The sequence below is a fragment of the Staurois parvus genome, unplaced genomic scaffold (assembly GCF_062004578.1).
Source record: "Staurois parvus isolate SC_StPar_1 unplaced genomic scaffold, SC_StPar_1.0 ptg000671l, whole genome shotgun sequence".
In the NCBI taxonomy this organism is placed as follows: Eukaryota; Metazoa; Chordata; class Amphibia; order Anura; family Ranidae; genus Staurois; species Staurois parvus.
The window spans coordinates 4222285-4237914 of record NW_028318467.1 but is presented as its reverse complement, the minus strand read 5'-3'; the positions used below and the strand labels follow the sequence as shown (position 1 = coordinate 4237914).

The window sequence follows — 15630 nt, the reverse complement described above, 5'->3', positions numbered from 1 at the left end:
TGAAAAATTAAAAGTAAACTTCCCACTGGGGACACAAATAGCACTCAATCCGTGGAGCCTCACCCCAATGATATGTACAGCTTCTTCACATCTTCAAGAAGTTAGTGCATAGGCACAGGTAGCACCTACAAGATGTCTGCTGTGAGGCTGTATATACTATGAGAAAACATCACCAACATAAAGATGTAGTCGGCACCTGGATTGGTTGGGGGAATATATTCGAATAGGTCAGATAGCTATGAATGTGGGAGCCTTGGAGTTTGAATTTTAAAGTGAACCTGTCCTTTAAAAGCTAAGTTCACCTTCTGGAATAAAATAATAAAGGCACACATTTTTGCTAGCAAAAAAATGTGCATTTATTATTTTTTTATAGGAGTGTGCAGGGCATTGCACCCATGATCAACAGATCAGAAATGTCAGGCTCCTGCACACACTGCCTATGGCTCTCTATCCGTATGTCTGTATGGGCAGGCAGTTCCTGAGCTGTTGGCATTGTGAATGAACCACGTGTGTGCTGACTAGCATGACCACAGTGTATTCAAACTACAAGTCCATCTGCAGAGCTGAAGGTAACTGAGGTAGGGTTCAGATCTAGAAACATGACACGGACTGACTTCCTGCCCAGTATGTAAGGATGCAAACTTCCACCATACACACAATTTAATTTCCCATAAATAATCTCACCTTGTCTTTTAGGATATACAGTGATACCGGATTCTTGCAGTCCCGCTCCATGGTCCGTGAGGTTACTTCAACTGCACAGGCAAGAAGACACAGCATGATAAACATAGGACACCATTCTGCCCCCATCAGAACGTACACTGAGGGGGAAAGTTCCTGACTGAACCTTGGCTAAGACACATATTTGAGCCACTATGAGGGATTCCCACTTTCCCTGTGCTGAGTTTCATGCCCTGCACACATTTTGTGCTTATTATGAGGGGTGGCTACCATCCCTGATCTAGGTTTCTGGGTCTGCACATCAGCTGTGCCTATTATGAGAAGTTCCCACCATCCCTGATCTAAGTTTCTGGGTCTGCGCACCCGCTGTTCCCATTATGAGGGGTTCCCATCAGGGGCGGACTGACAACTCATGGGGCCCCTGGGCAATAGGGGATCATGTGGCCCCTGTGTCCTTGCCCAAACTCAAAAAAGCCTATGAAAAAGGTACCAGGGGCATCTCATGGGGCCCCCTACTGACCCCGGGCCCTCGGGCAGCGCCCGAGTTTCCAAATGGTCAGTCCGCCCCTGATTCTAACGGAAGTACTCAAGCGCAGTCTGGGTCGGTTCCGTTACACTAATCATGGTGTAAATAATTGTTTCTTTTGCTATTTGTGATCATGTCTACAGTAACTGATAAAAAGTTCCTTATTGTAGACATGTTCCAAGCTGTTCTCTATATCCATACAATCTGATGATGTATAACCACTGCTACAACCATTATGAAAAATCTGCATTATATTCATCCTTTTGTAGTATACAAATCGTTCCTGGAAAGACAACTAATCTCAAGGACTAGCAAAAAAATAATAATTTCTAAGAGTTATCTAGCAGTTGCCAAGCTACAAGAGAAGTCCATATATCCCTCCAACACTTCTTGATAAGAGTCTTTGAACATGAAGGTGAACCCACAATGGTGATGTTTCCAAGGTCTCAGCTACATGCACGCCGCTGTAACTAGAGGAAATCTGCTAAAAGTGACTCCTATCTTTAAATGTGAACTCCAGCCTTCCCTTCAGTTTGGTACAGTTGTATCAGCTCCTCTCCTGGACTGATATTATGTACTCTGATTTCACTGCACACTGTGGGCTTATCACAATGTTCATTAGAATTTGCAGCAAGTCAGACAGAGCCTGCCTCGTTTCCTAGCTGGAGGATATCCAGCCTGACTGTCCATGGTCTGCCCCCTTCTATTGTTGGACTTTATATTTCTGTCAGTTATGGAAGCTCAGCATCACATGGGGGTGTTACCTAGTGTGCTCTTCATACAAATACAACCTTCCTCCTCTCATGAGGGTATTTTGATATTTGTCCCCTCCCTCTTAGATTGTAAGCTCCCAGGATCAGGGCCCTCTTAACCCTCTTGTATTGAACTGTATTGTTGCTGTATTGTCTCCCGTTATATTGTAAAGCGCTGAGCAAACTGTTGGCTCTATATAAATCCTGTATAATAATAATATATAAATCCTGTATAATAATAATATATAAATCTTGTATAATAATAATTTGTATAACTCCTAAGGGCCAACCCACTGCGTGCATGAGGCCTCTTGTTATCATCCTTGCTGAGTGACTGCTGTGGTAAAGTCTCTTTAAAAACTTTATTTTCAAACAGTCAGACCGGGCAGATGGATTAGTTGTAGGTTATTCCTCTTTTACTTATAGATTTACAACCCTAACTTAGAGTAAAGCTGGATATATACATATCAAGAACCAGGCAAATTTCAATCTATATGTATCCTCTGTTCAACGAAAGCTGATCGTTAGACTGAATTCTGTTGAACGGTCCTGCTGCAAAACCAGTATTCGATCAGCTGCTGCTGCCAATGGACCACAGTGCGGATCAGTGTATTCTGACAGGGAGAGGAGTCCCCACTGTGAGAATTCAATAGCACAGCAAGGGAGATTATTGCATCCATGTCGCTTGTGTGCAAGTAGGAATCTGTTTTGTTTTTCAAGGAGCAGGTGTATACAAAAATGTATGCCCAGCTTAGGACTGTAAAGACAGTGCTTTATACAGGGAATCCACACTTTCATGTGATGTGATATGTTCACATTCTGGGTTAGGTGTTTATTATGCAAGTACCAGTCACCTTCATGTTTTAGAGACTCCTCCGCATGGTCCACATATTCACAAGATGCTTGTGTCTCCAGCTTGTGTTTCTCTCTATAAAGAATGCAAGCATAATTAATAAAGCTTCACTTCTTGTTCTGGTGAAACTCTCTCATAACCTAACATGCAGGGTGTCACAGGGACAGGAAGTGAGACAAATCTGTCACCCATAGGAACAAAGACAGTGAAAGAATCTAACAGAAAATATGATCCTCATTTTATCTGATTTTTTATTCAATGGCTGGATTTAAGATCTTAAAGGAGACAAATACTGAGAGCAATAAAAAGGGTCTGTCATTGCAGACTTCTAGCTCCCTCTAAAATACTAGTTGCCTGGCTGTCTGAGGTTTTAATAATGCCTCAGTAAAAGAGGACCTGTCAGGAAGTTTACAAGTCTATATGATGAAGTTCCTGACACTATACAACAGTGTCATTTTTTTTCCGAAGAGCTCCTTCCATCTTTTATCATTAAATAACAATCTATAACAATAACCTAGGTGGATACGGCATCGCTCCGATGTGGCATCGCCCCCCCGTGCGCTCACTGGAGCACTGGGCTATGGAGGGGTAGGGAGCGGCTGTCTCAAGGTCTCAGAGGCTCGTTGGGAGGCTGAGCCAGGTGCCGCCCCAGACTCTGGGGTGGAAGTGTACAATCCAAACGCACACGTTCCTGCATTAAAAATGGCTGTGTGTATAAGTGGGTGCTGCAGCGACCGTCGGCTGAAACCAAACAGAATCAAGCACACCGAGGATCACCAATATGGGTCCAAAAGTTTTAATGAATGATCACATAGTTACAGCAAGACAATGTTTCAGAGTCTCGCAGGAACCCTTCATCAGGTCACATGCCTGATGAAGGGGTCCTGCGAGACTCCCGAAACATTGCCTTGCTGTAACTATGTGATCCTTTATTAAAACTTTTGGACCCATATTGGTGATCCTTGGTGTGCTGGTGACATTCTCCCTTGCAGACTCTGAGGTGGATCCCGATTTTAAAGTCGGGATCTTTCCCCAGCCTGGACCGGTTGAGTGAAAACGGCTGTCAGCTGAAAGTGGGTCACAGGAGTGCAGAATGATCCACAAATGAGATTTGGCTGTACTTCTTTAAAATAATCTCTGCTGATCCTGCCATTAAGGTTCTTGTTCAGGCACTTCGTGTTATAGGGTGAGAATTCTGTGTCCCTGTCTCTCAAATGTTCTTCGGCATTATTATGGGCTTCAAATGGGGACTACATGTGGCCAATTCAACACATATATCACAGATATGGTTGACTATGGTCATCAGAAAACCTGCCCTGTGAAAAGCCTCACAGCCATTGTTGGAGTGCATGTAGACGGGAAGTGGCTACAAAGAGGCTGCAGCAGATCAGCAGCACTGAGACGTCAAAGGACCAAAAAGTGGTGAAGCAGCAGCAAACTAAAAGCCATCCGGTTAGGGTTTACTTTTACTTTAAATTAGCCATTTCTTGTTGACGTATGAATTCTATAAACTCCTTTTTGTTATCACATTATAGAAGATGAAACTTAGACAGACACAGATGAGGAAGAGGAAGAAAGTCAAAATACTGATGACTGTCACTGTACTTTCTGGATGGTTTCCAGCAAGCGCAGACTGTTACCAAGGTAACCAGTAAAAATATTCCTCCCATAGACAGGACGATGTACAAAGAGCTTCTTCCTGCATAAAGAAAAATGTTGCACATTACTACCATACATATTATACTGGGAACAGCAGCAAATGTACTGCAGTGGGATTCCCAGCAGCCGTAATGTCATGGCCAAATGATCAACAACCTGGTGTGTACTGAATGACTGCAGGATGAATGGACAATACAGATAGATTGGTAGGAAGGTATGCAATAGCTCTGAACAGAGAATACTATTTAAAGTGTTACTAAACCCACAACAGTAAAATCAGTCTGTGTATATAGTAAAGCATGCTTGTCATACTCACCGTGGAACCTAAGGGGTTAATCCTCTGCATTGTGTAAAAAGGCCGTTTGATCCTGTCTTCTCTGCCCCTTCTCTTGTTCAAATGTCCCCTGATAAGACAGACTGAACCCGTAGCCACATGCACATGCTCAGTTTAGTATGTATTGCTAGAGAGGTTCAGGGGCGGACTGACAACTCATGGGGCCCCTGGGCAATTGGGGATCATGGGACCCCTGTGTCCTTGCCCACACCCAAAACACACCCAAAAAAAGCCTATAAAAAGGTACCAGGGGCATTTTATGGGGCCCCCTACTGACCCCGGGCCCTCTGGCAGTGCCTGAGTGTTCGAATGGTCAGTCCGCCCCTGGAGGTTTTTTTTTTTTTTTCTTGGGAGAGTGCATGTGATCAGCACAGGGCCAATCAACACTGCCCAGACAGAGGGTCAGGGGTTCTGCATCCTCCTAGAGAAGAAAGAGAACTCCTACAACCTTTAACCTGTGTTCAGCTGAAGTCACAAGACCGCTCTAACTGCTGATGAGAAAAGGTATTTATTAGTTTATATTTACTAAAATAATTGCATTTCCATGTTCTGTGTACTGTGGGAGACCAGATATAGTGAATGCGGGGTCCGGGGAGACCAGATATAGTGAATGCAGGGTCCGGGGAGACCAGATATAGTGAATGCAGGGTCCGGGGAGACCAGATATAGTAAATGCAGGGTCCGGGGAGACCAGATATAGTGAATGCAGGGTCCAGGGAGACCAGATATAGTGAATGCAGGGTCCGGGGAGACCAGATATAGTGAATGGAGGGTCCGGGGAGACCAGATATAGTGAATGCAGAGCCCTGGGAGACCAGATATAGTGAATGCAGGGTCCAGGGAGACCAGATATAGTGAATGCAGGGTCCTGGGAGACCAGATATAGGGAATGCAGGGTCTGGGGAGACCAGATATAGTGAATGCAGGGTCTGGGGAGACCAGATATAGTGAATGCAGGGTTCGGGGTTTAGTAACACTTTAATTACTGGAAAGCTATTTCAGTAACAGGCGTGCTCAGGAATAATTTCAACACTTGACCACTAGGTGGCAGCACAATATTATTATTATTATTATTATACAGGATTTATATAGCGCCAACAGTTTGCTCAGCACTTTACAATATAATGGGAGACAATACATCAACAATACAGTTCAATACAAGAGGGTTAGGAGGGCCCTGCTCCTTGGAGCTTACAATCTAAGAGGGAGGGGCTGGTGGTACAAAAGGTAGTAACTGTGGGGAATGGACTGGTAGAAGGAAAAAAAGATTCCATTATTAGCTGAAGGCAGGATAGGCTTGCCTGAAGAGATAGGTTTTCAGAGATCGTCTAAAAGTAGGCAGAGTAGACAATAGTCTGATAGATTGGGGTAGAGAGTTCCAGAGGATGGGGGAGGCTCTGGAGAAGTCCTGGAGATGAGCATGGGAGGAGGAGACAAGGGAGCTAGAGAGCGGGAGGTGGTGGGAGGAGCGGAGAGGACAGTTTGGGTGATATTTGGAGACAAGATTGGTGATGTAATTCGGGGCAGAGTTACAAATGGCTTTATATGTTATTGTTAATGTTTTGAATTTTATTCGTTGGGCAATGGGAAGCCAGTGGAGGGATTGGCAGAGAGGGGTGGCAGATACAGAATGGTTAGTAAGGTGGATGAGTCTAGCAGCACCATTCATGATAGACTGAAGAAGGGATAGCCTGCGATGAGGTAGGCCAATGAGGAGGGAGTTACAATAGTCAAGGCAAGATATAACCAGGGAGTGAATAAGTTGATTAGTGGTTTCCAAGGTAAAGAATGGGTGTATAACAGAGTATCAGAAAGGTACAGATTAAAACAAATAATTGTTTGCAGTTCTTTAGAAATGGAGTTGTATCAGCTGTCCACTAGGAGGCTGACTGTAGCTGTTATTTCATCTAGTGGGTAGAAAGGTTCCCCAAGCAAGTTTTACAAAGGTGAAGTTGGAGGAGTCTTTGGTATGTACAGTGCCTTGAAAAAGTATTCATATCCCTTAAAATATTCCTCATTTTGTCATGTTACAAACAAAAATGTAAATGTATTTTACTGAGACATAATTGTGAAGTGGAAGGAAAATGATAAATGGTTTTCAAACTTTTTTACAAATAAATCTGTGACAAGTGTGGCGTCCATTTGTATTCAGCCCCCCGGAGTCAATACTTTGTAGGACCCCCTTTTGCTGCAATTCCAGCTGCAAGTCTTTTTGGGGATGTCTCTACCAGCTTTGCACATCTAGAGAGGGACATTTCTGCCCATTCTTCTTTGCACAATAACTCAAGCGCTGTCATTTTGGATGGAGAGCATCTGTGAACAGCAATTTTTAAGTCTTGCCACAGATTCTCCATTGGATTTAGGTCTGGACTGTGACTGGGCCATTCTAACACATGAATATGCTTTGATCTAAACCATTCCATTGTAGCTCTGGCTGGATGTTTCGGGTCGTTGTCCTGCTGGAAGGTGAACCTCCGCCCCAGTCTCAAGTCTTTTGCAGACTCTAACAGGCTTTCTTCTAAGATTGCCCTGTATTTGGTTCCATCCATCTTCCCACCAACTCTGACCAGCTTCCCTGTCCCTGCTAAAGAAAAGCATCCCCACAACATGATGCTGCCACCACCATATTTCACAGTGGGGATGTTCGGGGTGATGGGCAGTGTTAGTTTTCCGCCACACATAGCGTTTTGTATTTAGGCCAAAAAGTTCAATTTTGATCTCATCTGACCAGAGCACCTTCTTCCACATGTTTGCTGTGTCCCCCACATGGCTTCTCACAGACTGCAAATGGAACTTCTTATGGCTTTCTATTAACAATCGAATTCTTCTGGTCACTGTTCCATAAAGGCCAGATTTGTGGAGTGCACAACTAATAGTTAGTGATGGGCTGCATGTTCGAGTTGAACGTCAGTTGGACTTGAACATGGACTGTTTGTGTGTGAATGGTTCGGGTGTTTGGCGGGCTGTTCACTCTCCGGGCCCCACTTCGCCTTGACAATGCATTGTGATTGGCCAAAGCATTGCAGGTCAGGTGCAATGCTTTGACAAATCACAGGACTTGATGTCACAAGGGGGCAGGGCGATCCCCCAAAACCTGTAGCTGTTGACTTTTAATAAACACACACTGACCTGTCCCAGGGTCTTGCGATGTGCTCACCCGTGCCGTCCCTTCTCTTCTTCTCCTCTCCCCGGTGCTGGTATCCCAACTGTGGGCACCAGGCTGTGACAGCTTGCGGCTCCACAGCCGGGTGCCCGCTGTGCATGCGTGAGTCGCACTGTGCATCCTGATTGGTCCGGCAGTCTTCTGGGACCTGTGAAGGTTCCCAGGAAACTGGGAGGAAGGAGGGGGCCGAACTTCTGGCTCACTTTGCCTCTGTAAACTGAGCCGGAAGTGGGAGCGGGTACCTGTCAAAACCAGGTACCCGCTCCCCCCCAAAAAGTGCCAAACATGGCAGTGGAGGGAGGGAGGAGGCAAACAAGTGGAGCTTCCACTTTTGGGTGGAACTCTGCTTTAATAATAAAACTCATGCGGTATTTTAGTAATTGAGCGGTATCTTACCACATACTCAGATGCAGTAAGATACCGCTTGTCGCAAACATGCGCACCAGAGACTGACGCAGTCCTCCATTTTGGTTAAGAGTTCGCCATGTCCCCCCCCCCCCCATTCTCCCCCTTCCTCTCTGTTCAGCCACAGTGACATCTGGTTGTGGGTCACTGGCAGGCTAGAGCCAGCAGGGAGCCCAGAGCTATAAAACACCTCTCTGAGCCCGGGCCTAGCTGTCCAAAGAACCTGTGCAATTTAACACCTCGTATAAGATAAGGCAAGCTTTCCCCGGAGTTCAAAGAACATTCCCAGGAAACACGACCAGATAACCTTTGTTAAAATCCATTTTTCCCCTATGTCTCATATCTTGGAATATGAGAGACTTACATAAAAACCAGATATATCGTCAGATTGGCTAAGAGGAGATGAACAATTTAATGGGTCGCTCTCCTTGTCTCGAATACATAGGGAAGCAGAAAAGTAGATCTCGGGAACTGATCAGTGTATAATTTCATAATTCATATCTAATCAATCCTCAGACGTGTCTGCATAATAATCTACACATGGGTGGAATGTCACTTGTGCAGATGGAAAGTTATAAGCCAAAATATGAGTTATGGGAGATTTTGGCTCTAGTTGAGGTATCCGCCCATACCTACATGCCCAAAACGGGGTATTGGTCCTTGACTTCAGAGACACCCCCTGCTGGGGAACGACAAATTAGGCTGTCAGGCCTAAGAGAAAGTAGTTGAAGACGTCTCCCATTCTAACATCAGTACCACCTGGGGCGACCCGTGCCCTTTCGCTCTGAAACTTGGATCTGCTAACCCAGGACTTTGGCAAGTACCTTAACCCTTTCACCTCTCTCTGATATCTCTTTGCTGTGCTGTTAGTCTCTGTATATTTATATATATATCTTAGTTACATCTTTTTCTGTAAATATTTTTATTGCACCTGCTTGACCTTTTAGTAATAAATCTTTCCTTCTGAAAGTGTTGAACTGTTTCTATAGCTCTGTATTGCAATTTACGAATTCCTGCCTCCAAAGAGAATGCTACTGTGTTTGTTTAACTCTCTGTATAACCGCATTATACAGACTATTACCTCAACCATTATAGTGTTATAACTGATATCACCGAGTTTCCTCTTTTTCTGTACAAAAAGGAGGTGGTGGCAGTGTGAAGGGTTAATTGCGTAATTAACCTGACCCAGTAACAATCGCTCCCAGGCTGCCGGCACACAGGTTGTGGTCCAATTAGCTGGAAAATCGTTGTGCAGGGTGCAGCTGGGTGTGGCATTGTTACGCACGTGACATCGCGGTTTTAGATTGGCTAGTCCTTCGGTCACGAGTTTGGTGAGAAGGGCTGGGGTCTGACGCTGCGATCGTGACACCGCTCAGTATATTGTCCCTGTTCGAAGTTTGCGGTTGAACTTTCAGTAGGGTGGAATGTTTGATCCCCAACCGAACAGGGGGTTGTTCAGCCCACCACTAATAGTTGTCCTGTGGACAGATTCTCCCACCTGAGCTGTGGATCTCTGCAGCTCCTCCAGAGTTACCATGGGCCTCATGGCTGCTTCTCTGATTAATGGTCTCCTTGCCTCTCCCTGTCAGTTTAGGTGGATGGCCATGTCTTGGTAGGTTTGCAGTTGTGCCATACTCTTTCCATTTTCGGATAATGGATTTACTAGTGCTCCGTGAGATGTTCAAAGCTTGGGATATTTTTTTATAACCTAACCCTGCTTTAAACTTCTCCCCAACTTTTTCCCTGACCTGTCTGGTGTGTTCCTTGGCCTACATGATGCTGTTTGTTTACTAATGTTCTCTAACAAACCTCTGAGGGCTTCACAGAACAGCTGTATTTATACTGAGATTAAATTACACACAGGTGGACTCTATTTACTAATTAGGTGACTTCTGAAGGCAGTTGGTTCCACTAGATTTTAGTGTAAAAGGGGCTGAATACACGTTTTAGATATTTATTTGTAAAAACTTTTTAAAACCATTTATCATTTATCTACCACTTCACAATTATGTGCCACTTTGTGTTGGTCTATCACATAAAATCCCAATAAAATAAATTTATGGTTTTGGTTGTAACATGACAAAATGTAGAACATTTCAAGGGGTATGATTACTATTTCAAAGCAATGTACCTTCATGTGGCTGAAGGTAATGCCACCCCACTGGAAGGGCAATATCCCAGAGCCAGTCTGCACAGTGTCCTCCATGACTGCACTCCTTGGTGGCCCACTCACTGGATACATGGAATGGCATGAAAAAGTTGGAAGGCCCAGCACCTGATAGCAGCTCACCTGCCCAGTCACTGCAGTTCCATTAGGTGTGGCTTCTCTGAGTACCAGAGGATGGGAAGAGCTGGAATTTACTGTATATCCCCTGAGCATGTCCAAGAATCCAGAGGATTATGGGAGCCTAGGGGATGGTGGGGAATGTAGTTAAGGAAGCCTGCACATGCCAATAAGTAAAGGGGCGCTCTGCTTGCCTCTAAGGGGAGCAAATTGTCACCCCCACCCACTAGACTGAAAAAAGCAGAAAATGTAGAAAGGATGGTTGTGCTACAAAATTAGTGTGAGCCTGGTAGTTTTTTTTTTTCAACATGATAAAATGATCATGTAAATGATAAAAGAAAACTGCAGTGTGTTTTGGAGGCTCAGAGCTCCCCCTTTGTCAGGTCTTAAATGCTGGCATTGAGGAGAAAAAAACTAAACAGGTGTTGTACTGTCTTGGGTCACCGTGCGGCATCACTAGCAACTCGTAAAAGCATGATCCTTGCCCTTTTCTGCAATATTTTATAGATACCCCAAAAAACTCAAGCATTTATTGTACTGCTAAAAATTGTATATTATAGTCCTGATCATAATCAATAATATATATATATATAATCACCGTGCATTCCCTTTAACAACTATAAACTATATTATAAAAAATACATATTCTGCTTACTGTAGACAGTGAGCTTAAATGGAGTGCTGCGTCCACTGCTGATGGGATTTCCCACCAAGCAAATGTAGATGTCATCATCGGCCATGGTGACCCTGGAGATGGTCATCACTCGGTGGTCGGGGGAGAGTAGTATCCTGGAGTCATTGGCCAGGGTCTTTCCCCCCTTCAGCCAGGTGTAGAGGGGCTTTGTGCCATTATCATGGATGCAGCTCAGCGTGAAGTTCTCTGCGAGCTCCAGGACAGTGGATGACGGGACCGTGACACGGGGCTTGGATATTGGAACTGCAAGGAACATAGAAATGGTACATTTTGTGGATATATTTCTGTCGACATTTATTGAAAATAAAAATGAATCATTAAACTTGACTGTTTAAATTGCTTAACAACTTCTTATACAGTATCTGTCAGGGCTTTTGTATAATGAAGAACACAGTAGGAAAAGTGAGACTCCACAATGGTAAAGGACATAAGACAAAATCATCATATTTGGTGCCAATTATATACTTCCCGCCTACCTAGGATCAATTGTCTCGTACCCCCCCTCTCCATCCCATCCCCCTTTCTCCCCACCTACACCCTCACTCCAACTTCTACCCCAGTCCATTGTTATCAACTAAATTAGTGACACACAAAGCAAAACATGGCCAAAGGAGACACTATGCTCAATTATCACCAGTACACTATGATCCAACAAGTCAGAGATTAGGACAAACTATCAATTGTAGACAACAGGTGGTTAAAGCTGAATTCCAGGTATGGTTTGTTTTGCATAATTACATTGGTCCACTTTGGACCAATGTAAGTATCCATATTCCATACCTATGGGATCCCTGTGGAAGCAGAGAATCACTGGAGTATTTGTCACTACTACAGTGATCGCCGCAGTCTTCCAAGTCCTGTGCCAAGTGGCTGTTGGGAATGCAACAGCATGTACTATAATGTACTATATATAGTATTGTATGTTAATATCACTTGACCAGTAGATGGCACTGTACACTAAGGTTACTAGTTGTGCATATGTGTAAACCTGGTTGGTTCTCTTTCTTCCTTCCTCTCTTCTCTCTCTTCAAAACCAAGATGTCTGCTGAAATGTGTTCTGTATGTTTGCAACTTAAGCCACACAAGTAAAACAGAGTTCTGCCTCATCACAAGCTACCAGTGTCTTCTCTAACACATAACCAACAGTGGCTGCAATGCTGCATCGGTCCCTCGGCGCAGCTACCATTCAAAGAATGCGTTCCATATTTCTTAATATATGCAAAGCATTTTCTGATTGGATGTACTGCAGAAGAGGTGACATCATGAAATCTCTCCATAATAAGGGAAATCCCCTTTTAGGGCATGTTCACACTGCACAGTTCATAACACACAGCACATAATGCATGATGCATTGCATTGTTTCTTCATTCTTTTATTTGTAACTTCTGTGTTAGACCCCATTCACACTTAGCAATCCAGAATTACAGACACAATCACTGTGATTCTGCCTGCAATTCCAAATCAAATGGCAATCGCTGCAAAATGAATGATGCACATTTGGGTGTCACTAATTCTAGATGGCACCCCAAACGCGGTGCGATTTTGCTGCAATTGTCACACGACAGAATTGCACGGCAATCGCAGCAAATACACACTTTAAAAATAGCATGAAGCTTGTCACATAAAAAGCAGGAGCTTATTTTGGGTGACTAATGCACATATGGCAGCCCATTGAAGTGAATGGACTGCCCTATATGCAACACATGGAATCTCATGAAAATCAACCACAAAAAAACTAAACTAAAAATGTAAAGTGTGAATGGGGCCTTAGTTCTGTATGCTGCAGAGCATTGCCTACATCTTTTGATCGCAGCGCATTGTTGTGAACAGGTCCTACACAAAACAAGGCTTTTTGCCTTGTCTTTACAATGGCACTGCATTGAGGAACGCTGACCAGCACTGCCAGTGTGAACACACTATTAGGTGTTTATCACCAGAAAAGGTGTCCCTATTAGAAGATTTCTCCTCTATTTCTGCTCCAGTGCGAACTCAAACAAATTAGGTTTTCCCTCACTTTAGGTCCTTGGGATGATACTCACCTAGAGGGGAGAATATTCCCAGTAGGGACACAGACTGCAATAAAAACCAAAAAGTGGTTCTAACCTCTAACATGTACAAACTGAAGAAAAACAAGCCTGCAATTCAAAATGATGAGCTTCACAAGACCTGTTGGGGGAGTAGGTGTTTTATTTTTGGGTGCACAAACACTTTAAAGTGTATTTGGATTCTAAATGGGCCCCCAGGAGGTGATACCCATAATATCCTAGAATACACAGCATATTTGCACATTATGGCAGACTTATCTGCCAAACTATCCTCTTCAGTGCTGCCCTGTCAGTGCCCCCACCAGTCATGGATTCTTCCTTCTTCTCCCAGTCTTTCTTCTGCGTTTGGCCACTTGATTGGCCAGGCCATGATGACGTCACTCCAATGCATACGCATGGGAGTCATATCATCACAGCACAGGCAGTTGCCATAAATGTACACTGAGCTGCACATCCATGGCTCAGAGTACATTAACACTGACAGAGAGAGAGAAGCAATTATGCCAGAAGAGACCAAAAGGATCTCTTCTGTCATAAAAATCCTGCCTGTCACTGCTTTTTTCCACTTTCAAGTGACCCTGTCATATAAGTAAATTGTTTCAGCAATGCATATTCCGTGAAAGAAGAGACTCAATACTAACCCCATAGAGAAAAATAAACAGAGGGCGCACCAGCCTGGTGCATTACCTTAAAAATGTTTAATGAATGTAAATAATAAGTATTATACTCACAAATGATCAATAAATAAAAGGCACATTATAAAGAAACAGCTCTGTCCAATTCACACTGCGTGTCTATCTGTAGTGAGAACTCTGGACATCCAAAAGGGTGACACGTTTCGAGGACTAGCTTCTTCCTCAGAGCCTACTATGACGTGCCTTTTATTTATTGATCATTTGTGAGTATAATACTTATTATTTACATTCATTAAACATTTTTAAGGTAATGCACTAGGCCGTTGCGCCTTCCAATTGTTTTTCTCTATTCAGTACTTTAGACTCCCCCGGTTCTTTGAGGGCAGCAAGGCGTGCATATCCCAAGTATTTCCATATGTGGTCTTAATGACATTGAGTCCATCCCCAAGCGCAGGAGTGACTGGGTTTTCCACTTCTACACATCAATACTTACCCCTCCTGTCGCCTGTATTGCTGAACATTGCACCCTTACTGAGCAATGATTCCCTGAAGTCTGCTGAGAAACTGACACTTGGGGGAGTGTCAATTTCCTGGGACCCCCACAGATCTCAGTGGTGAACCTGCTGACCTCCATGTCACTACAGGATACAGTAACATAGTTTTATTATTTGTTGATCCTGCTAGTAAATTATATACAGTAAACCAGCCTTTCTCAACCAGGGTGTCCAGGCACCCTGGTGTGCCTTCAGGCTTCTTCAGAGGTGCCTTGGCAAAATGACCAAAAATTGTATACAAGCCAGCAGGTAGATCAAACCTGCCTTTTAGAACACAAAGCTACAGGTTTTTATTGTGCACTTTTATGACCTTCTATCTGCCAGCATCCTGACAACCAATGACATCAGTTGATAAGGAGGACGTGGGGTGCATGGACATCATCCTTGTTTGCCCCTCTCTGTCAGCATTGGGGTCACATTAGCAGAGTGAGGGACAGAAACACAGAGACACATTGGAATACTAGTCAGTACCAGTGTACAAAGGTGTATTTGCTTTGGAAGAATAAATCACCTCTAACATTGGGTGTACTGGATGTGTGTAGAATAGTTTTTACATTTTAGAATGGGGTGCCTTCAGATTGTGCAGAATTTTAAAGGGTGCCTTGACTGGAAAAAGGTTGAGAAACACTGCAGTAAACCATAACATCTTTCATTGTAACTGCTTAAAACGTGTTAGTTGAGCTTAGTTTGTCTTTCAGTCAATATACATATAAAACTATTATAATGTAAAGGTATCATCTAAATGAGTAAAGAAACAGCAATGTGCAATTTAAGATTTACTGAATGAAAGCAGGATAAATTGACCATGCAAACAAGATGGTAACGGGGGTATGCAATAAACACAGAACAAATAACAGGCAATTAAACTATTACAATAACATGAGCTGCCTGAGGAGCAGTTTCCCAATACACTGGCGCTAGATGGCAGCACAGTCCAGTCTATGAGACACTCAGAGAAACTCTTCAAGAGTAGTAAAGTGCAAACAACTACTTGTATTTTTCTTCATCAAAAGTCTCTCACAAGGAAGTAGACTGTCTCTGATAA

General features: G+C 43.7%; 1 protein-coding gene across 2 annotated transcripts in view; it reads right to left on the bottom strand.

Annotated features, from left to right (window-relative positions):
- Positions 1–15630, bottom strand: part of HEPACAM (hepatic and glial cell adhesion molecule) — a 36081-nt gene that overhangs the window by 4592 nt on the left and 15859 nt on the right. Inside the window, exons 3-6 of one of the 2 annotated variants that reach the window (XM_089652126.1) lie at positions 11313–11594; positions 4418–4511; positions 2814–2887; positions 685–755 (exon numbers count right to left, since the gene is read on the bottom strand). In XM_089652126.1, coding sequence (XP_089508252.1) covers positions 685–755; positions 2814–2887; positions 4418–4511; positions 11313–11594 — 521 coding nt within the window. The remainder of the gene's footprint in view (positions 1–684; positions 756–2813; positions 2888–4417; positions 4512–11312; positions 11595–15630) is intronic. The other variant, XM_089652127.1, reaches the window with a different exon arrangement.